At 33.8% G+C, this 24553-nt stretch overlaps 3 protein-coding genes and 1 pseudogene across 4 annotated transcripts; 2 read left to right on the top strand and 2 right to left on the bottom strand.

Annotated features, from left to right (window-relative positions):
• The first annotated feature begins 96 nt into the window (after positions 1-96).
• Positions 97-7192, top strand: LOC147390785 (protein DOWNY MILDEW RESISTANCE 6-like; annotated as a pseudogene). The gene is made up of 4 exons (XR_015182944.1): positions 97-126; positions 362-609; positions 6032-6347; positions 6787-7192. The product of XR_015182944.1 is annotated as a protein DOWNY MILDEW RESISTANCE 6-like (transcript).
• A 1176-nt stretch (positions 7193-8368) lies between these two features.
• On the bottom strand, positions 8369-11247 carry LOC147390784 (caffeic acid 3-O-methyltransferase 1-like). The gene is made up of 4 exons (XM_086458579.1): positions 10913-11247; positions 10454-10764; positions 9887-9951; positions 8369-9790 (listed from the first exon to the last, which is right to left on the bottom strand). The coding sequence occupies exons 1-4, from the start codon at positions 11230-11232 to the stop codon at positions 9518-9520; spliced, it is 969 nt and encodes a 322-aa protein (XP_086314705.1). The 5' UTR covers positions 11233-11247; the 3' UTR covers positions 8369-9517.
• A 1917-nt stretch (positions 11248-13164) lies between these two features.
• On the top strand, positions 13165-14685 carry LOC147390783 (flavanone 3-dioxygenase 2-like). Its single transcript, XM_086459537.1, has 2 exons — positions 13165-13831; positions 14274-14685. Exons 1-2 carry the CDS (start codon positions 13484-13486, stop codon positions 14505-14507), a joined length of 582 nt encoding a protein of 193 aa, XP_086315663.1. The 5' UTR covers positions 13165-13483; the 3' UTR covers positions 14508-14685.
• A 4997-nt stretch (positions 14686-19682) lies between these two features.
• LOC147390782 (caffeic acid 3-O-methyltransferase-like) lies at positions 19683-22001 on the bottom strand. Its single transcript, XM_086458692.1, has 4 exons — positions 21382-22001; positions 20880-21190; positions 20124-20188; positions 19683-20040 (listed from the first exon to the last, which is right to left on the bottom strand). Exons 1-4 carry the CDS (start codon positions 21789-21791, stop codon positions 19738-19740), a joined length of 1089 nt encoding a protein of 362 aa, XP_086314818.1. The 5' UTR covers positions 21792-22001; the 3' UTR covers positions 19683-19737.
• Positions 22002-24553: the final 2552 nt, after the last annotated feature.

The raw sequence follows: 24553 nt of genomic DNA, 5'->3' as shown, positions 1-24553 counted from the left end.
ACTATTAGCGGCGGTTTATGAGGACTCACTCATATCTATAGCGACGGTAATACAATCTATTAGCAGCGATTTTTGACCGCCACTGTAGGGCTCCATATGACCTTTAGCTACACCAGTTATAGTGACGTTACACGTGGCCATCACTATTAATAATAACGACGGCTTTTTGGTATTTGCGACGGTTTTTGACCCCCCGCTAAAAACCTAAAATTTTGTAGTGTTATGGGTTGTTTCAGGTAAGTATTAATATAACTCTGAGGTTTAAAAAAAAAATAACCCAAATTTCTAATCTTTGAATTTTTTTTTTTTTTTTTTTAGGTTAAATTTTTTTGGATGTTTGATGTGTAAAATTAATTACTAGGTGATCAATCATGGAGTACCAAAGGAATCAATGGAGATGATGTTGAAGATAGCTCATGAGTTCTTCCATCTACCGTTAGATGTGAAGATGAAGTATTACTCAGATGATCCATAAAAGACAATGAGATTATCTACAAGTTTTAACGTTAAGAAGGAGACTATTCATAATTGGAGAGATTATCTTCGACTCCATTGTCATCCTCTCGACAAGTTTGTGGAAGAATGGCCTTCTGTTCCTTCTCCTTTCAAGTAAAAAACATCTCTCTCTCTCTCTCTCTCTCTCTCTCTCTCTCTATTTTTTATTTTTTATTTTTTAAGGGTTTCTCAACAATACAACAGTAGTTAGGTTGCAATATGCCACGTGGAAAATGCTAGAGTGACTACTTTATTTGCTTTGCTGACGTAGAGATGTGCACGGAACCATGGATATTTTTCCTTATGATAAGTGCACACCTCCACGTCAATGCAGTGTGAAATACAGTCATTTCAGCATGGTGGGTTGTTGATGTGACAAATTCAAACAATCGTAAATATTTTTTCTTTGTTTATCTAAAGAAAAAGACTAATGATTCTGTGCATTTACCACATCAATCATGTAGCACCGACCACTTATGTTTTGACGCATCAATTTGTAAGTATTCATCTAAGAATAAATCTTTATATAATTAGGAAAATCGACTTGAGATTTCAAATAATCTCGATTGATCAATCTTAAGATGTGACATGTATTGAGAGCATTTTAAATTTATAAAAACATTTATATTTGGACAACCTCAATAAAATAGACATTCTTCAATTGATTTGTCATATCTCGAAAAGATTGATTATGCATAATTGAACTGACGTCGAGGTGTGTTTAAAATTATAAATACTTTTTACTAATATCTCGAGATAAAATATCTATGGTCCTAAGCACACCTCTACTTCAGTTCGTTGTCCGAAATAATGTAGTAGGTTGTCAGTTTAACATAAAAAAATAAAAAAAATTCCACTTTTAGACATGTACTCCTTGTCATTTTAGTTAGTGGGCCCAAACAGTGGCTCTGTGTTAAATGGGAAAAAGGTAAATGAAGTTGCTTTGCAAACTGACGATCCGGAGTACGGGATTTAAATTATTATTATTATTATTATTATTTTGTTTATTTTACAGTCTATATACTTCGGTGGCTTTATATACTATAATAACACTAACATAATCTTATTTTTAAAATATTCATCAACAGAGTCATATTTCTATTTTGGTATTTGTTTACTTTTTGCCAAAATGGCTATCAATGAATGTCATATTGCAATTTTACCTTTTTAACCTCCTAGTGAACCTCAAATAATAAATTATGAACAACTCACAACTATATTTAGGATTTAGGATTTTTTTTTTTTTTTTTTTATATATATTGAAACTAAAGATATTTTAAAGAAAAAAATCACTTTATTGGTATGAATTTGAAAAAGGAAATGTGATGGAAAATTTAATTTGATGTCGGTATAGAATATACCCATGTTGGTAAAAATACCAAAATGGGTATATGACCATTTCGGTAAATCACCATTAATATGTTCCCTTTTAAATATATATTATTTTAAGATGAAGATCACTTGGCTACAATTTCACTGGACCCAAAATCAACATATGGTTGATGATCAACTTCTTCAGGTCATCGAAACATTTTGGGTGGACTACTAGTGGTCTGCACATGGAATGGAAGTAACCAACCCACCAATCACTCCTGTAAAATGTGATGGGCAAAAATAAATGGGTAGGCTTATGCAGATATGTGTGGTTGGGAGCGGTGACCATTTAATTAAGTTGATAATTTTAATGGAAAAAGTTGCATATACGGATGCCTTTGACCAAAATACCTTAAATTGTGTAAAATGACGTCATAAATCTTACACGATTGGCGTAGAAGTGTACGGAACCGTAAATCTTTTTTGTAGTGTAGATCTACGGTTCTATGCACTTGCCATCTCAACTATCACGTAAGATTTAGTATCGTCATTATTAGTCAAATATCATCTAATAAAATATAAAGGAAAAATAGGCGTTTTGCCAAAATTTCTATGTTTATAAAAAAATGTTATATAATTATTTTGATTTTAATTTATATCGAAATGGGTAGGTATGTTTTGTTATCGTTTTATAAATTACAGTTTATTTATTTGGGATTAAAAGAAGAAAGATAGTAAAATTATAAGAGTATTATTGAAAAAAAGAATAAAAGAGAGTAAAATTCTAAGGATATTATTAAAAAATGGGGGATGGGAAGAGTTGAAAAATAATAAAGTTTAGAGTCGTGATGAAGACACATTGGGTATAGAACCATAGATCTTTTTCTATCTCAAAGAAAAGATCTGTGGTTCTATGCCAAGCATCAATCTCGTACTAAAAACCATGTGCATTTATCATTGTTCTAAAGTTGAAGTGGGGTAGTATGAACCCATTCCATTGTGGCTCAAGTGACACATTTATACCCCACAGCTATAATTGTAGTAGGATTCACTATTTTATTTTCTTATATAAATAACAAAAACTTAGGATTTATGTATTATTAACATTTTTAAATATACAAGATAATTTTAAGTCGATTTTGAATTTACATCTATCTTTTATTTCATTATAATATTAAAGATTAAAAAGATTTTAAAATTTTTTTTTTTTTTAGTAAATTAGTTTTGCATCAAACCCTGACCTCATAATAGAGTATTTTTGTAAATTTAGCAAAATTATATAACATGGTATAGCAGTCGTTGATTTGTAATTCTATTATTTTAATCAAAAGAACATAATAATTAGTAAATTTAAATGAAATATGAGAACATTTTTGAAAGAAAATTTTGGTGTTACTAATCCCCTATTTCTCCTTCTCTCGTTATAATAGGAAAGACTCAAGCGTCTTCTCTTTAAAAAACAATAAATAAATAAATAAATAAATAAATAAATCTTCCTTTAAATATACTAATTTTTAATAAAAATAAGGAGTGGAAGATGTTAAGTTTAATCCAGATCGGACACTCGTTGCCTAATCTCTTTTCTCTTAAAGTTGTGATAATCTGACTATCCCACGTGACATACTCAATCGACCACTTGATATAACAAGTTCAGGGATTGTAAATCCGTCCTTGGGATACACAATTCCTTTGAGATACGCTTTTTATGGGGAAGTGCGGCCATGTATTCTGAGTAGTGTAGATCTACGTTTCCCAAACTGATCATGTCAGAATAGTTGACTGAGTTTACCATATCGAACAGTCAAATAATCACGATTCTTCTCCTTATAAGCTCTTGGGCCTCTCACTCATTGCCAATTGATTTTGAGTTAAAACCTCCAATTTTTTTGAAAGATATTTATTAGATTAACAAGATATAGATCGTCAGGAATCACTTATCTTTAGAAGTGCTTCAAACCTAACTTGAGGTTAGAAAAACCCTAGAAATAACATCACTAGCCAATTGAGAATATAAGGTTAAGTGGACGTCAAGGGCTGTGCTTTTTCAATGTGTACTAGTCATTTCAAGAGAATGATAGCTCTTTTTATTTTTATTTTTTTATTCTTTTTATGGAGTGGTAAGAGGTCCATATCTTACAATGATATCTATTCTATTTATTTTTCAAAAAAGAAATTAAAAATTTCCAATGATATCTTTAGAAAAGGGTAATTGGTTTGATGAGCATTTGAGATAAACTTTTGTTTTAAGCTCATTACGTGCCAGACTTAAATTCCTTTGATAATCTAAATGACCTCGTCTTCAACCTCAACTCGGAACTTCTGATTATCTTCACCCAAAAGTGAGTCATCTTCAAGTTCTTTAATCTATTAGATAAATCATTTTAAATTATTCAATCTCAACCTCAATCCATTAGTAAATTATTTTAATTAACTTATTCAATCCCTTTTTCAATTAATTATCTTCAACTATGTCTTAAATTTCTTTCAGAAAAACCATTATTTTTATACGCCCAAAATTCTACTGTCATTATTTTTTCAATAAATTATCTTCAATCCATGGGTATCTCAAATATTTACCAAAAATTGTAAATCACCATTAGCAAACGGATTTTTCATTCCAATTATTATATATACAAGAATAAAATATTTATTTTATATATTATTGTCAATAAAGTTTTTATTATTTATATTAAAAAAAAAGGTCTCATTATTAAGAGATAAAAAAATTTATATTTTAAAAAACTCATTATTAAAAATAGTCTTTTGGAGACAACATGCCTGTCACATATGCATTCTATTGTAATATATATATATATATATGATTGGTAGACATACCAAGAAAAGGACTCTCCAAGTAGGATACACGTATCTGTCTTAATTTTGTCCATCCATGTGGAACACATGATGAATTATTACATCGACCATCACAATTATTGTAATTAAAGAAGTAGCTGTAAAAAATACAAAAACTATGTATAAATATAGAATAACAATTTTCTGATGCCCCCCTCGGACATACACCCCCATTACAGAACTATAGATCATTTGCCTTGGGATATAGAGAATCATAAATCTTTTCTTATGTATCTCGATGTAAATAATCTACGGTTCTATCATGAGGGTGTAGGGGGACGTATGTTAGAGGGGGGAGTTCAGATTATTCCAACTCATAAATATAACATACATCATATATCTAAATAAACTATTATATTATATAAACTAATGTCACATGAAGATGTGCATGGTTGATTTAAAACCGATCTGCAAAGTTCTCAGAGTTACAAGATTGACATGGTTGGATCCAATCCATTGACTTTATAATTTTTTGAAATTGGCAACCATTGTTTTACTTGATACTTACAAGCATCATTGTTATGCACACCTCAATCAGCAATATGGATTGGCTCTGAATGGACTCTTTTTTTTTTTTTTTTTTTCATTTTTTAATTATTTTTCAGTGGGTTGGGTTTTGAGAACACTGGGAGGGTGTGTGTGGGGAGTCTTATTTTAAACCTTGCCTTTTATAAATTTATTGCTCTGTACGTCAAGCAGGGTGGTGAGATCAAATTGTGTCCGGAAGGAGAACAAAATCCTTTCTACCTACACTCGAATCCATAAGAATCTTGTACCTTGCATGGTACCACATTTAATAATCTTCTTGGAGCCACATAACTTAATTAAGGAGTGGTCTAACAGGGCCTTCAATGGATCAGATTAAACACGAAATCTGATCCATTTTATTAAAAAAACAATAGATCTAGATCAAGGATTTGGATTTTAACGTCCAATCTTGTAAGGAACCGATTTTATAACATATAGGATTGGTTCTGAATCAACCAGGTCCCTATCAGATATGTAAATTATTTTCTATATATATGATATCCAATTTGATGAGGGTCCGATCCGACTCTCATTAGATTGTTTCTGGGTCCAATCTAATTCTTATCAGATTGGTCCGAGACTGACCCCTTACCATATAGACTTCTTTTAAAAACTCGTCTGAGTCCAATTTGGCATGGGAGAGTCGGAATGGACTTGGAGAGCATTGGGACTATTGGACCCCTTCGACTCAACCGAAACAAATTTAAATGGGCTGATATTTTGATAGCTTGGCTGCTGGTTGGGCCAAATCACGGTCATGGTCTTACAAAGCATGCTAAACTGATCGCGACGTTAAGATTGATTTTTCGCTTTTCTCAATAATGCATTTTTTTTCTTGTAGAGACGTTGTTGGTAAATATTGCCAAGAAGTTCGCCAACTTGGGTTCAGATTACTTGAAGCTATATCAGAGAGCTAAGGCTTAGAAAAAGATTATATGGAGAATATTTTGGGTTACCAAGGGCAACATATGGCAGTAAATTACTATCCGCCATGTCCCGAACCAGAGATGACCTATGGACTACCAGGTCACACAGACACAAACACCATTACCATCCAAGATGTCACAGGTCTGCAAGTGTTGATGGAAGACGGGCAATGGATAGCTGTAAATCCCCACCCAAATGCGTTCGTTATAAACATAGGCGATCAATTACAGGTACATTTAAAAGAACTTGATAAACTATTACTAGATTAGGAGAATATTAAAAGTCCATAGAAATAATTATTTTTATTTGCGTAAAAAAAAAGAAAGTAAGGGTTTTATTATCATTGTGCAATGGCATTTTCGTAAATCTCACAAAGACTTGAAAATTTATTTACAAAAATACCATTACTTAATGACAATAATTAAAGCACTCGCGTTCTGTCATTTTTCCCAAATGTCTACCATATCAAGTTGTTACGAAAATTAACAAAATCTAACTTTGATCTTTCCCTAAATTTAAATAAGGATAATCCCAATCTTTGTATAAAGATGATTATATCCGATAAATCAATATTTTTTTTTCCTCAAATTAAATTTAAGGATCATAGTATCGTTATGGTCAATGATATAAGGAGAGATCGAAATCGAGAATGTGTTGTGATTATTGCAGGCACTAAGTAACGGAAAGTACAAAAGTGTGTGGCATCGAGCGATTGTCAATTCCGATATAGAAATAATCTCGGTGGCTTCTTTCCTCTGTCCTGGTAACGACGCGGTGATCTGCCCTGCAACGGAAGATGGATCTCCAGCCATATACAAGAGTTTTACGTATCTTGAATACTACAAAAAATTTTGGAGCAGGAATTTGGATCAAGAACATTGTTTTGGAGCTATTTAAGAATTGAGGTTTTAATCTGTTGTGGGCTTTAGGAATAGAAATATATAATTATGTACTATATTTATATTTTGTGACAATTGGATTATTTGAAGTTTGTAGTTGAAATATTGACACCTAAACCACTTGGTACCCAAGGATGAGAGAGGGGTGTAGCTCTGAGCATAGTAATAAAGTTTAGATTGGATGATTATTCCGTGGGAGGGTTCAATTCGATTAATTAGGATAATAAAATTGGGAAATTTTCATATAAAAAAATCAAAAACATTTCAAAGAATATACAAATGATTTATTTGGGGTTCGTATGAAAATCCAATACCTTCAACCTTCCTACAAGTCCTTTCTCGTTCTTGATATACGAATGTTGAAGAAAATAAAATTTGAGGATGAAAAGTAAAATGTGATCATATTTTGTAGATAATTGACAGATCTTCAATTAATTAGTTTATTTGTTGATTTAATTGGCTAATTTTGAGAATTTTACTAATTTTTTTTTTAAAATTAGATAATTGTTTTACTATACCTCTTGAGAAAGAGAGAGAGAGAGAGAGAGAGATTTAAGAAATGAAACTATGTTGATTTCAAACGTGGAGCAAGGTCCTCATTTGAGCCAAATGGACTACATCAAATGACTTATCAAACCTCTTAAAGTACATGGTCTATATTAGATTTTCATTTTTTAAAGGAAAAATTACTTAAAAAACTCTTGTAGAAGGACTTCTTTCTAAATAATCCCTAAGTTTTGGGCGGTCTCTCAATAGCCCACTTAGTAAACTTCTTTTTTTTTTAATGGTCCCTGACCTTATCTTTCACATTTCTCATGATTGAATGCCTTAACCTTTCGAACTCATTGTTTTCATCCATAAAAATTGGATTATTGACATCTCAATTGAGTTTTGGAAATTTCATTCCATCGCAAAGGATTTAAGAAGGAAGAAGAAGTCATTTTCAAGGGAGTTTTCAAATATTTTGAAGATCTATGTAAAAAACTAAGATTTTTTTTTTCACTTTTTTCGTAATTTTTGGATGAAAATTGACCAAGAATGGTTCTTTTAAGTTGAAATCATCTAAACAAATCATTATCTCAAGTTTTTAGTCGATCTTTCTGTTAAATCCCATGTGCCTAAGTTAACCTTGAAAACCGGCTAGCAAGGAGAGGATTGCCCCCGCTTTATACATTGCACATCCCAACAGTATCCAGGCGATGTAAGACTATTCTAACAGTTTTCATGTATTTAATAATATTAAAAACTCGAAATTTTTTGAAAATAAGTAGATTTTACTAGTGTTGAGTTCAACAATAAATAAAAAGCGTCAAGTTCGACAATAAATAAAAGCACGTCGAGTTGGATAATAAATAAAAAGTGGTGAACTCAACAATAAATAAAAAACCAGTGAGTTCACCAATAATGAGGGGCTATTAAGAAAGAAAGAGTTTACTAAATGTCCTATCTAGCTACCGCGCAAAACTGGGGGATTAATTAGAAAGAAATCCCTCCATCAAGGTCTTTTTTAAGTAATTTCCCCTATTTTAAAACAAAAAATTCAAACGAAAATAACTTTTTCTTCACCTAATCAAAGACATTGAAAATGAAATGTCAGTGAATTTCCAAATCTAAAATTTAAAATCCAAATCAATGGTGGTGAAAAAAAAATGTATTTGCTTTTATTTTATTTTTTTGAATTCTTAAAATTTTGTGCTCGAGATCCATGTGTCACCCAATAATGTTTTTTGGTCTCTCGTGGACATGTGGTCCATAAAGATAGGTGGTCCTTCATTGATTTTTGAAAGAACATGAAATCCAATGATCAAGATCTATCCTAGGGATACATGATGTATGTGTTTTATCCCAATGGTACTGATTGTGTTTTAATAGTTGGTCATTTTTGACGAGTCATCGGATCCTGATTCTGTGTGTATATGTATTTAGAGATGTGATAATGTGACGTTCTGTTTTTGTACGCTCCCTTCACAAAACCATAAATATACGTTCTTTTATATCCCGAAGGCAATGGATCTACAGCTCTGTGAAGGGAAAGTACAAAAAAGAGTGTCAGACTATCACGATAATGTTTTGAGCAGTGATCGACTTGCCTCTTGATGAAGATGACTCATGATTCGCAATTACCTCTTTTGGGTCTTGTTTCCATTCGTATAAAGATCATTGATCCATTTTTTGGCAAAATTTCCTTTATAAGACAACATTAGGACCAACTATGCTTTTAATGTCATTGCTTCATATTTGCCTACCAACGAACATTGAATCGTAGTACCTTAATGGGTTATGGGATCAAACTACAACCCATCAAATCAAGTCGATCTGATTAACATTTGAGATTGGAAGTGAAACTTTGACACATGACATCCCATAGAGTCCATTTAGGAATCATCCTTTTGATTATCATTAAGGAAAAGTAAAGTAATACAATTTGATCATTTATTCAGATTTGAGTCGAACCCCACGAGCAATTAGTTTCATATCGTTTTATAGAACTCCATGACCCACTAGTTAAAAACACAACAAACTTTCTTGATACCGACAAATCCAGCTCCCTTTGCCAAGGCCTTGAACTCTTTCTCTGTCCTTTCCTTTCCTCCAGGGGTTTGTGCGAGCATGGTAAGATCAAGTTGACATAGGCCTTTTGCAGCAGCATTGGTCTCGGGGGCCACGGGATGTATCCCCTCCACGACAATCACCTTTCCATTATCAGGTACCGCTTTATAACAATTCTTCAACAACGTCAAGCAGTGTTTGTCGCTCCAATCATGAAGTATCCACTACAAGATTAATTTATAAAGTCATTAGTAGTCAAGAAAAAACTAACAAAATGATTGTTTGAATGTCTAGTAATGTTGATAAATATCCTAACTCACCTTCATGAAAATGGCTTCTCCTTTTGGAACACTTGCAAACATATCTCCTCCGACATGTTCCACACCTGCAAGCAACATGTATTTTTATTCTTCAAACATACACTCAAACTACACAAAAGAAGAAAATAGATTAATAGATTGAATCATAGTGTTGGGCATAATGCATAAAATGGATTGGATTTATCCTAATCCAAGTGATCTGAATCCAAATTTATCAGGTTTGTAGATCAGATAAAAAATATGGGTTGATGTCTTTTGATTAGAGTTGGATCCGGATCAGATAAGAATCGATCCCTATATTTAATTTTGCTAGATCCGAATGATATATTTCTTTGAAAATTATAATTTTAATTATGCTTTTCAAAATTTTTTTTTTTTCTACTACCTTAATATAACATGAATTCTTAAAAAAATAAAAGAATTATAATAGTAAAATAGAATAATATACCAATTAGAAAAGAAATATACCAAAAAAATGTTGAATGGTCTGAAATTATCTGAACTGACGGACTCGGATCAAGAAATTTGGTTGGGTAGGAAGGTTCAAATATGGTGTTTGAATCATACCAGGATATGATGATGCGTGCTCTATTACATGAGGCAAATCAAAGTTAATGCCCTTAATTGAAGGATACTTCGATGTGATGATGCTAATTGTGGTTCCGAGCCCACCACCCATGTCGACCACTTCATGGAGGTCCTCAAACCCTTTGTATATCTCAAGAATTTTCTTCATGATTATGGTGGTGTGATCGAACATTGCTCTATTGAAGACATCGTTGAACCTCGGGTCTATGCCAGGGTACTCGAACGTATGCACCCCATGTGCCTTGTTAAATGGAATCCCTCCATCAAGAATTGAATCTTTCAGGTGGTACCTATAATTAATTGGACATTAAAATGAAGAAATAGTAGGTGATGTTAGAAAGAACAGAGTGATGTCATATGGAATTGGATACCACCATGATCAAAAGATCATGAAAATGTACATTAAAATAGAGTCTCCATAATTAAGTTTTTACTGACCAGCTAGTCAAGAACGCTTTGTCTTGGATCAATTTCATCAGAGTAGAAATGGAGACTCCATCTTCGTTTCGAACGAAGTATTTACACACAGGTGCCAACCCGTATAGCCTTTCAACATGGCCACTCTCACGTGTGGCAATGGAGCACGTTAGCACAGAGTAGCTGGCGAGAAGGTGTAGGATACGATCGAGCATGATAGGTGCCTCTGGATTCTGAGTGGGAAGCTGAGAGGCTATCTGTGTGGGAGAGATTTGTGCTGATGGACCAGCTCTTGCTATGATTTCTAACACATCGAGCTCAATAGCTGCTTGCATGACCATGGGCAGGCGCTAGCCAATTGCATGGCAAACATGCAATCTTCTTCTTCATCAATGGCTTTGAGTTGATTTTCGTTCGAATCCATTTGGTTTGATGGAGCAAAGTATTAAGGTAGAAAAAATTAAACTACAATTAATGAGATTATAAAGAATTTCAAGAAGATATTCATGCAAGTGTAGACCACTTTTTCTATGGTAGCACGAGGTTGGGCACTTTTTCTATAGTGCTGGACTGACCTCAGGTTGGAACCTCATGTTGAAACAGGAAATATGATGGAAAATTTAATTTGACGTCGGTATATGATATACCCATGTTGATAAATGGGTAGGCTTATGCAGATATGTGTGGCTGGGTAGACAACATGCCTGTCACATGTGCATTCTATTGTCATATATATATATATATATATATAGGGAAATGTTCAGCAACAAACATTTTGACCAACATTTTGGCAAAACATTTTTCAAAATATGGGTTAGAGGTTTTGGAATGAACTGATTTTTGGTGAGGATGATCTTTACGGTGAGGAGATCATTATCACCAAAAATCAGCCCATTCCAAAACTTCTAAACGATCAAAAATGGTTTACAAAAAGTGGATGGTCCACGATTTTTCAACTTGTAAACATGAGGCTAGAAGTTTTGGAATGGGCTGATTTTTGGTGAGGATGATCTCCTCACCGTAGAGATCATCCTCACCAAAAATCAGCCCATTCCAAAACCTCTAACCCATGTTTTGAAAAATGTTTTGCCAAAATGTTTGTTGCTGAAAGGGACCCATATATATATATGATTAGTAGACTCTCCAAGTAGGATACACGTATGTGTCTTAATTTTGTCCATCCATGTGGAACACATGATGAATTATTACATCCACCATCACAATTATTGTAATTAAAGACGTAGCTGTAAAAATTTAAGATGGAACCTGTCATTTTAAGCTCTGAACCTAATTCAACATAATATGTGTTGTTCTGGGTCTAATCCAATGCAAAGCAAAGAAACAATCCTTTTGGATTAGTCTTAATCCAATTTGATAAAAATATATATAAATATAGAATAACAATTTTCTGAGGACCCCCTCTGACATACACCCCCATTACAGAACTGTAGATCATTTGCCTCGGGATACAGAGAATCATAAATCTTTTCTTGTGTATCCCAAGGTAAATAATCTACGGTTCTATCATGAGAGTGTAGGGAAGTATGTTAGAGGGAGGAGTACAGATTAATCCGACTCATAAATATAACATACATCTATATCTAAGTAAACTATTATATTATATAAATTAATGTCACCTACATATTCTTAAACCCAATATCACATGAAGATATGCATGGTTGATTTAAAACCGATCCGAACAGTTATCAAATAGTATCCATATGTGAACCCAAATCCTTGCTCAAGACTCAAAGTTACAAGATTGAAATGGTTGGATCCAATCCATTGACAGCCCTAGTTTATTTATTTATTTATAATTTTTTGAAATTGGCAACCATAGTTTTACTTAACACTTACAAGCATCATTGTTAGGCACACCTCAATCAGCAATCTGTTATGGATTGTCTCTGAATGGATTCTGTAAAAGGTGGCCGAATGGACATATTTGGTTTTTTTTTTTTTCATTTTTAATTATTTTTAAGTGGGGAGTCTTATTTTAAACCTTGCCTTTTATAATTTCAACATTCCATAAGAATCTTGTTCCTTGCATGGTACCAAATTTAATAATCTTCTTGGAGCCCACATTACTTAATTAAGGAGTGGTCTAACAGGGCCTTCAATGGATCACATTAAACATGAAATCTGATCCATTTTAATAAAAAAAACATTGGATCTAGATCAAGGATTTGGATTTTAACGTCCGATCTAGTAAGGAACCGATTTTATAACATATAGGATTGGTTCTGAATCAACCAGGTCCCTATCAGATATGTAAATTATTTTCTATATATATATGATATCCAATTTGATGAGGGTCCGGTCCGACTCTCATTAGATTGTTTCTGGGTCCAATCTAATTCTTATCAGATTGGTCCAGACTGACCCCATACCATATAGACTTAGTTTAAAAACTCGTCTGAGTCCAATTTGGCTCGGGAGAGTCGGAATGGACTTGGAGAGCATTGGGACTATTGGACCCCTTCGACTCAACCGAAGCGAGTTTAAATGGGCTGATGTTTTGATAGCTTGGCTGCTGGTTGGGCCAAATCACGGTCACGGTCTTACAAAGCATGCTAAACCGATTGCAAAATAATGCATTTTTTTTCTTGTAGAGACGTCGTTGGTAAATATTGTCAAGAAGTTCGCCAACTTGGGTTCAGATTACTCGAAGCTATATCAGAGAGCTTAGGCTTAGAAAAAGATTATATGGAGAAGATTTTGGGTGACCAAGGGCAACATATGGCAGTAAATTACTATCCACCATGTCCCGAACCCGAGATGACCTATGGACTACCAGGTCACACAGACCCAAACACCATTACCATCCTTCTTCAAGGTCAAGATGTCGCAGGTGTGCAAGTGTTGATGGAAGATGGGCAATGGATAGCTGTAAATCCCCAACCAAATGCGTTCGTTATAAACATAGGCGATCAATTACAGGTACATTTATTCAAAAGAACTTGATAAACTATTACTAGATTAGGGGAATATTAAAAGTCCATAGAAATAATTATTTTTATTTGTGTAAAAAAAAAGAAAGTAAGGGTTTTATTATCATCGTGCAATGGCATTTTCGTAAATCTCACAAAGACTTGAAAATTTATTTACAGAAATACCATTACTCAATGACAATAATTAAAGCACTCGCGTTTTGTCATTTTTCCCAAATGTCTACCATATCAAGTGGTTACGAAAATTAACAAAATCTAACTTTGATCTTTCCCAAAATTTAAATAAGGATAATCCCAATCTTCATATAGAGATGATTATATCCGATAAATCAATATTTTTTGTCCTCAAATTAAATTTAAGGATCATAGTATCATTATGATCAATGATATAAGGAGAGATCGAAATCGAGAATGTGTTGTGATTATTGCAGGCACTAAGTAACGGAAAGTACAAAAGTGTGTGGCATCGAGCGATTGTCAATTCCGATATGGAAAGGATCTCGGTGGCTTCTTTCCTCTGTCCTGGTAACGACGCGGTGATCCGCCCTGCAACGGAAGATGGATCTCCGGCCATATACAACAGTTTTACATATCCTGAATATTACAAAAAGTTTTGGAGCAGGAATTTGGACCAAGAACATTGTTTGGAGCTATTTAAGAATTGAGGTTTTAATCTATTGTGGGTTTTAGGAATAGAAATATATAATTATGTACTATATTTATATTTTGTGACAATTGGATTATTTGAAGTTTGAAGTTGAAATATTGACACCTAAACCACTTGGTACCCAAGGATGAGAGAGGGGTGTAGCTCTGACCATAGTAATAAAGTTCAGATTGGATAATTATTCCGTGGGGGGTTCAATTCGATTAATTAGGATAATAAAATTGGGAAATTTTCATATTGTTAGGTTATGTCTTCTATTTTTGTATATGGGATTGTCGGGGATTCAAACCAGATCTTTTGATGATCCGTTAACGACCTGCATGACCCGTTTGATTTGATTTTGGATTCGACCCGTTTAGTCTCTTTGTAACCCTAAGTATATAAAGGGTAAGAGATGAAACCCGAGAGGGGCGTGAGACATACACGAGAGACAGACAGAAATTGTAACCTAGTTTTTTTTTTTTTTTTTGTTAATATAGTGAAATCGTCGTTTTTGCCTGTGAACGTAGGTCAATTCTTTGACCAAACCACGTATATCTTGTGTCGTGTTAGATTCTTGTATTCTTGTTTGATTTATACTTCAGATCATAGGATTTAGTCTAACACACATAAAAAATCAAAAACATTTCAGAGAATATAGAAATGATTTATTTGGGATTCTTATGAAAATCCAGTACCTTCAATCTTCCTACAAGTCCTTTCTCGTTCTTGAAATACGAATGTTGAAGAAAAATAAAATTTGAGGATGAAGAGTAAAATGTTATCATATTTTGTAGATAATTTACAGATCTTCAATTAATTAGTTTATTTGTTGATTTAATTGGCTAATTTGACGAATTTTACTATTTTTTTTTTTTTGTTGGTAAATTAGAGAATTTTTTTACTAGGTCCCTTGAGAAAGAGAGAGAGAGATTTGAGAAATGTGTTGATTTCAAACGTGGAGCAAGGTCCTCATTTGGGCCAAATGGACTACATGTTGGTCAAATGACTTATCAAACCTCTTAAAGTTCATGATCTATATTAGATTTTCATTTTTTAAAGGGAAAATTACTTAAAAAACTCTTGTAGAAAGACTTCTTTCTAAATAATCCATAAGTTTTGGGCGGTCTCTTAATAATCCACTTAGTAACTTCTTTTTTCTTAATAATCCCTAACCTCATCTCCCACATTTCTCACGATTGAATGCCTTAACCTTTTGAACTCATCGTTTTCATCCATAAAAATTGGATTGTTGGTGTAGACACCCCAATTTGAACGGGCCCATACTCGAAAGGGCTCAAAAATACCGATTTTTCAATAAAAATTGTCAACGGGTCTCAAGGGCCTAAGTCATTAAAAAGTGACATTTTGATCGAATCAAGGCCTCAAGACCCCCTAAGGGTCTAGGGGGTCCACCAAAAGGACTCGGCCTACCTTACACTTTCCCAATATTCACCGCTCTGCTTCCAAAATAAAAAACGTCAAATTTTCGATAAAGTTTACCAACGGACCTAAAAAGCCTGATTTGCCAACACGTGGCATTTTCATTAATTCAATAATTTTAAAATTTTCAAAAAATTTAAAAATGTGAGACTTGGGATGCCTTACCCTCCTCTACTACCACCGCTTCGCCTCCGAATCCGCAAATACCCTAGGCCCACCTAAGGCCCACAATCCCTCAACACTTTCTTAAATCAATTTCTTACCTTACTACTAACCTAAAACCAACCTATACCCTCAAAACCCATTCCAAAATAACCCCCAACCAATTCCTAAAATTCAAAACCATTTCATAACCCAAGCCCAAAACACTCCAAAGTCCCAAAGTCCAAATCCATATCCAATTCATATCCAACCCACAACCCTAATCCACAAACCACTATCCACACATCAACCCATCACCTTTTCTCTCAAATCAAACACATTTACCCACACCCCTAACCTATACCTCCCATAATCTACCCACATCAACCCATCACATTTTCTCTAAAAAAATCTAATCTACCCACACCCATAACCTATACTTCCTCCTAATCTACCCTCATCATTCCCTACAAAACCCACATCTACAACCTAAATCTACACCCATCCTCTCAAGTCAAACACTCAACCTTTCCCATCAACCCATCTCAACCCTTCATCTCCACCCCTTTTGACACATGGCATCATCTCCCACACCTTCTCAAAATATCATCAACCACCTTCTTACACAACCCTTCTATTAATTAAAATCACATCCTCTCAACTCACTTCACCAATTAATTACTCTCTTACACAATCCCATCCTCTCAACTACTCTCATTTATTTTATTCCATCTAATACTCAACTCAAATGGGTTGAAAGATCCAACTCATTTGGGTTGTAAAACAACTCATTTACCTTTCTTACACAAATGCCCTTCAATCATCTCTAATTTACCCCCACCTTTCTCTTAAACCCCACATCATTCTACCACTTCTCTTCATTTTACCCCATTATATCCCTAAAATAACTCCTCAACATCTATAAATACCCTCATCCTCTTTCCAAAAAATCCCCCAACTTTCACTGCAAAAATTCTCCCCAACTCTTACTACCAACAATTATCACCATTCTCACTAAGAAAAATCTTATTAATTCTCTCTCACTAATCCTCCCCAAGTCTCAAAAAAAAAAAAAAAATCACATACTACACTCATCTCTCTCATCATCTTTTCTTTACTCCTTTAACCATACAAGAGTTGTATTTTCTTAAAATACTAAGGACTCAAGAAGACTCAAAGAAGAAGAAGAAAAGAAGAAAGAAGATACAAGGTGGGTGCAACAAAAATAACTCCCTTCTCTTCTACACCCTCTTCTATCATCCCCCTCCTCTTCACTTTGTTCAAATGGATTTGGGATGAATGGACCTTAAGGCAAATGATCCTATGATCGAGCTGAAAGTAAATCCCTACTTAGGGTACAAATATACACACGTGGCACTTTGTTTTTATTCTTGTATTTTCAATCGAAATGACAGAGTTGAGTTGAGGTTACCACTATTTAGTGGGGAGAAAAGGGTGCTTAACACCTTCCCTTTTCTTCAACCGAGCCGTTTACCCCGAATCTCAAGATTTGATCCGTACCTTATCCATCGAGAGTCACTAAACGCCAAAATATCACTTTTTCAAAAAATGCACATCGGGTGACCATTCACACCCACTTACAATATGAATGGTGGCGACTCCTAACCTTAGTAGATGTGGTCATCGTAATAACGAAATCACGTGTCTACAGTTGGCATCTCAATCGAGTTTTGAAAACTTTATTCCATCGCAAAGGATTTAATAAGGAAGAAGAAGTCATTTTCAAAGGAGTTTTCAAACATTTTGAAGATCTATATAAAGAAATAGGATTTTTTTCACTTTTTTTCTTAGTTTTTGGATGAAAATCAATCAAGAATGATTCTTTTGAGTTGAAATCATCTAAACAAATTGTTATCTCAAGTTTTTGTCGATCTTTCTATTAAATTCCATGTGCTTAAGTCAACCTTGAAAATCGGCTTGTAAGGAAAGTGTTGCCCCCGTTTTATACATTCTACATCCCAATAGTACCTAGGCGATGTGGGACTATTTTAACCCCCCTCCCCCCCCCCCTTCTTCTGGACTATAGACACTCGACTCTCCCTCTCCACATAGGGCTGGAGATACTAACCCAACCCATTCCTAAGGCACGTCCACTTTGCTACCATGTTAAAGTTAAAGCTTTGGGCCTAACTCAACCTTGAAAACCGACTTGCAAGGAGAGGATTGCCCCCGCTTTATACATTGCACATCCCAATAGTATCCAGGCGATATGGGACTATTCTAATACTTTTCATGTATTTTAATAATTTAAAAAACTCGAAAAATTGAAAATGAGTGGATTTAACTAGTGTTGAGTTCAACAATAAATCAAAGCATCGAGTTCGACAATAAATAAATAAACATCAAGTTTGATAATAAATAAAAAGTGGTGAACTCAACAATAAATAAAAAACCAGTGAGTTCACCAATAATGAAGGGCCATTAAGAAAGAAAGAGTTTACTAAATGTCCTATCAAGCTACCTTGCAAAACTCGGGGATTAATTAGAAAAAAATCCCTCCATCAAGGTCTTTTAAGTAATTTTTCCTATTTTAAAACGAAAAATTCAAAAGAAAATAAAATTTTCTTCACCTAATCAAAGACATTGAAAACGAAATGTCAGTGAATTTCCAAATCTAAAATTTAAAATCCAAATCAATGATGAAAAAAAATGTATTTATTTTATATATTTTTTTGAATTCTTAAAATTTTGTGCTCGAGATCCATGTGTCACCCAATAATGTTTTTTGGTCTCTCATGAACATGTGGTCCATAAAGATTGGTGGTCCTTCATTGATTCTTGGAAGAATATGAAATCCAATGATCAAGATCTATCCTAGGGATACATGATGTATATGTTTTATCCCAATAGTACTGATTGTGTTTTAACAGTTGGTCATTTTTTACGAGTCACTGGATCCCGACTCTATGTGTGTATGTATATTTGGACTCGTGATAATTTGACGTTCTTTTGTTGTACGCTCCCTTCACAGAATCATATAAAACCAAAAATATACGTTCTTTTGTATCCCGAAAGCAATGGATCTATGGCTCTGTGAAGGGAAAATACAAAAAAGAGCGTTAGACTATCACGTTTCCTGTTATTAATGTTTTGAGTAGTGATCGACTTGCCTCTTGATGAAGATGCCTCACGAATCGCATTTGCCTCTTTTGGGTCTTAAATTATCCATCACAGATTCAATCGTGCACCATACATAGCTGGCTATCTTCACATGTCCACCACCTCATGATTCATAGGAAATTGACCCAATTTTACTCAAAGCTTGAAATGTCTCCAACTTAACAGAGATTTATTGTATTTACATTAACAAATTAACTGACCAAACTGAAATTTGATTGAATCTTGTTTCCATTTTTTGGCAAAATTTCCTTTATAAGACAACAGTAAGACCAACTATGCTTTTAATGTCCTTGCTTCATATTTACCTACCAACGATTCAACGTTCGTAGAACCTTAATGGGTTATGGGATCAAACTACAACCCATCAAATTAAGTCTGATTAACATTTGAGATTGGAAGTGAAACTTTGACACATGGCATCCCATAGAATCCATTTAGGAGTCATCCTTTTGATTATCTTTAGGAAAAGTAATACAATTTGATCATTTATTCATATTTGGGTCGAACCCCATGAGCAATTAGTTTCATATCGTTTTATAGAACTCCATGACCCAATAGTTAAAAACACAACAAACCTTCTTGATACTGACAAATCCAGCTCCCTTTGCCAAGGCCTCAAACTCTTTCTCCGTCCTTTCCTTTCCTCCAGGGGTTTGTGCGAGCATGATAAGATCAAGTTGACATAGGCCTTTTGCAGCAGCATTGGTCTCGGGGGCCACAGGAAGTATCCCCTCCACGACAATCACCTTTCCATTATCAGGTACCGCTTTATAACAATTCTTCAACAACGTCAAGCAGTGTTCGTCGCTCCAATCATGAAGTATCCACTACAAGATTAATTTATAACATCATTAGTAGTCAAGAATGATTGTTTGAATATCTAGTAATGTTGATAAATATCCTAACTCACCTTCATGAAAATGGCTTCTCCTTTTGGAACACTTGCAAACATATCTCCTCCGACATGTTCCACGCCTGCAAGTAACATGTATTTTTATTCTTCAAACAAATACTCAAAACTACACAATAGAAGAAAATAGATTAATAGATTGAATCATAGTGTTGGGCATAATGAATAAAATGGGTCGGATTTATCCTAAATCCAAGTGATCTGAATCCGAATTTAACAAGTTTGGATCGTTGGAGTAGACCAAATAAAAAATATGGGTCGAATATGGGTTGATGTACTTTGATCGGAGTTGGATCTGGATCGGATACAGATCGATCCCTAAATTTAATTTTGCTAGATCTGAATGATATATTGCTCTGAAATTTATAATTTTAATTATGCATTTCAAAAAAAAAAAATTTCTACTGCCTTAATATAACATGAATTCTTAAAAAATAAAAGAATTATAATAGTAAAATAGAATAATATACCAATTAGAAAAGAAATATAGCAAAAAAATATTGAATGGTCTGAAATTATCTAAACCAACTGACTCGAATAAAGTAATTTGGTTGGGTAGGAAGGTTCAAATATGGTTTCAATTTATAGGATCTGAGTTGGATTCGGATACAGATCTAAATAAAAAATGGATGTAGATATGGATATACTCGGATCCAGCTCGAGTTTGGTTGATTTCGAGTTTAGGTTTCCCAATTTTGAAATACATAAATTAAAAAAAAAAATTTGATCTTTGCATGAATAGTGTTTGAATCATACCAGGATATGATGACGCGTGCTCTATTACATGAGGCAAATCAAAGTTAATGCCCTTAATTGTAGGATACTTCGATGTGATAATGCTAATTGTGGTTCCAAGCCCACCGCCCACGTCGACCACTTCATCAAGGTCCTCAAACCCTTTGTATATCTCAAGAATTTTCTTCATGATTATGGTGGTGTGATCGAACATTGCTCTATTTAAGACATCATTGAACCTTGGGTCTATGCCAGGGTACTCGAACGTATGCACCCCATGTGCCTTGTTAAATGGAATCCCTCCATCAAGAATTGAATCTTTCAGGTGGTACCTATAATTAATTGGACATTAAAATGAAGAAATAGTAGGTGATGTTAGAAAGAACAGAGTGATGTCATATGGAATTGGATACCACCATGATCAAAAGATCTTGAAAATGTACATTAAAATAGAGTCTCCATATCGAGCACCCTGTCTAATATGGAATAAATATTCTAGTAATATAATTAAGTTTTTACCGACCAGCTAGTCAAGTAGGCTTTGTCTTGGATCAAGTTCATCAGAGTAGAAATGGAGACTCCATCTTCGTTTTGAACGAAGTATTTACACACAGGTGCCAACCCGTATAGCCTTTCAACATGGCCACTCTCACGTGTGACAATGGAGCACGTTAGCACGGAATAGCTGGCGAGAAGGCGTAGGATACGATCGAGCATGATAGGTGCCTCTGGATTCTGAGTGGGAAGCTGAGAGGCTATCTGTGTGGGGGAGATTTGTGCTGATGGACCAGCTCTTGCTATGATTTCTAACACATCGAGCTCAATGGCTGCTTGCATGACCATGGGCAGGACTGAAGCGCTAGCCAATTGCATGGCAAACATGCAATCTTCTTCTTCATCAATGGCTTTGAGTTGATTTTCGTTTGAATCCATTTGGTTTGATGGAGCAAAGTATTAAGGTAGAACAAATTATGCTACAATTAATGAGATTATAAAGAATTTCAAGAAGAAATTCGTGCAAGTGTAGACCACTTTTTCTATAGTAGAACGAGGTTGGACACTTATTAAAAAAACAGTCGGATGACTTAGAGAAATGTACATTTATTTTAGAATAATGCTGGACAGACCTCAGGCTAGAGCCTCATGTCGTACTTCTAGATATGAAAGTGTATGGCAATCATAGATGCTTTTCATCAAATCTCCAGCACGACTTTTTATTTTATAGAGAGAAATTTTGTTTATGTAATAAATTAGGGTGAGTTATGCATGTCCTACCTACCCATAAATAAATAATAATAATAAAAAAAAGACATATGCCCAACTCCTCTTTTGGTCAAAATCACTCATCTTCAACAAAAATCTGAACCTTTACCTTCAATCTTAAAATTCTATCTTCTTCAAGTCTTCAACCTTCAAACCTCAATGCAATATATGATTTTTGAGGAATTATAAAGCGATGAAAAATTGGATAGAAAATTCTAAGGATTTCTATACAGAACGCAGGGCAAAAAAATTGGACTAATGCTAAGGTTAAATATATTAAACTCGAAGATGGTAGGTTTCGGGAAGAAAAACCAAATAGATTTTCTGAGGAAGTACAAAACAATCAGATTTAAGATAGAAAACTCTAGATTTTCGATAAAGAATTGATTTTGGATTAAAAACAATGAATTGAAGATAAGATGGGATAGATTAAAAAAATTATGCTCTACATGTTGAAGATGATTGATTCTGAGAAGAAAAAATGAGAATCTTTTTACTATAAGTTGACGACAAGTGCATTTGGATCTTTTTCCATTAGTCTATTGAGAAAATTAAGCTCGAGGGAGGCTTGCTATCAATTTTAAAATACAAGAGTATCTCTAATATTCACCAAATCCAATCATCGAATAAATTATTACATTGTTAAGCACGGCTTATGCCATGTATTATTAAATTATTTGATAATAAATTCCTTTAATAATAGTAGTAATAATGTAGCACTTTAGAGAGTAATGAGAGCCTGTATCAACAACAACTTGATATCAAAATGCCATGTTTTAAATTAGATTAGATATAATCTGATTATCCCATGTGACACACTCAATCGACTCTCTTGATGTGACAAGTTTGGAAATCGTAAATCTGTACGTCTTGAAATATAAAATTGCATTTCTCAAAAAAATGAGTATCCCAAGGCATGCAGATGTACAATTCTTAAACTTGTCACTTAAAGGGATTGATTGAGTGTAGTTAGTTTATCACGACTCTTTAAACTATTTATATGCTGTAGCGTGGAGTACAGAATAATAATAATAATAATTAAGACAATACAAGTTGTCTTACAATAATAAAGGAAGGAGTTAGAAGTGAGGACAACATAAGCATGCATCAGTCAACTCTTCCTTGATAACGGATCTAGCTTTTAAAAATTGTATTAATCCCTAAAAAGTCGTGCTGGGGTGTAACAGAAACTACTTCGTTTCGGGGATGGGCACATAATCCTAGGTGTGTTTTTCGTATAATGAGAAAACACACTTAGGATTATGTGCACATCCCTCGTCAGATTTGTAAGAATCGCAATAATTTTTTTGTTTTTTCCTTTCAGCATTTTCCATCCCTAAATTATAATAGCACTAATCTTCAGGAATTGCATATAATTTCTTACATTTCAGCTCTATATCTGATGGAGAGACAAACTTCAACAGTTGTTTGAGGTGAGAAAAATCCTAAGAGTTATGATAAAGTAACAATTAAAATATCTCTTTTTTTTAATCATATTTTATTAAATATCACAATATGGCTCTATGTGAGATTGTGAGTTGCAAAATTTGTATTCATGTGAAATTTTTGTTCGACAACAAAGCCTTATCCCTAAGATTTAAGATTGGTTAAATGAAATTTGCTCCTTGAAACCATTGTACCAGTCAAGTACTATTTTGTTATTGAAAGGCATAAATTCACATTTTCGTTTACTATCTCCATCCACAATTTTTATTCAAATCATTTTAATCTATTTCTAACTTGAATGGTTATTCTAATTAAGATAGTAGTCAGTCTTCATTGAATATATCCAAACCATCTTAATCGATTGAATCGTGATAATCTAACTTACCCATGTGGCATACTCAATCGATACCCCTGACGTGACATGTTCAGGAACAATAGATCTGTACTCTTCAAGATACATAACTGCACTTCCCCATAAAAAGGTGTAATGTTGTATCCCGAGGAGCGCAAATCTACGATTCCCGAACATGTCATATCAAGGGTATCAATTGAGTATGCCATGTGGGTAAGTTAGATTATCACGACTCTAATCAATTTCCAACTTGAACGTTTATTTTAATTAAGGTAGTAGTTATCTTCATCAAAAACATTCAAATCATCTTAATTGACTTTTAACTTAAATGTTTATTTTAATTAGGGTCGTAGTCGACCTTTGTTGAATATGTCCAAACCATCTTAATCGATTTCTCCCTAATTTATCATCTATTGGAGTTACTCTTATATTTTCAAATGCTTTATATATATATATATATATATATATATATATATATATATATATAAAAGAAGATTGCTTGGTACGACCTTTTTGTTGACAATAATACCCTTTATTTTTGTTGACAATAATATCCTTTTACTTTAGAATCTTCTACAATAATACCCTTTACTTTTTCTACCCATTTTCTCTTAATTAAATTCTTTCTCATTTG

Source organism: Akebia trifoliata, chromosome 11 (genome assembly GCF_017979445.1).
Source record: "Akebia trifoliata isolate Shusen 1 chromosome 11, ASM1797944v1, whole genome shotgun sequence".
In the NCBI taxonomy this organism is placed as follows: Eukaryota; Viridiplantae; Streptophyta; class Magnoliopsida; order Ranunculales; family Lardizabalaceae; genus Akebia; species Akebia trifoliata.
This window is presented reverse-complemented; position numbering and strand designations above follow the sequence as displayed.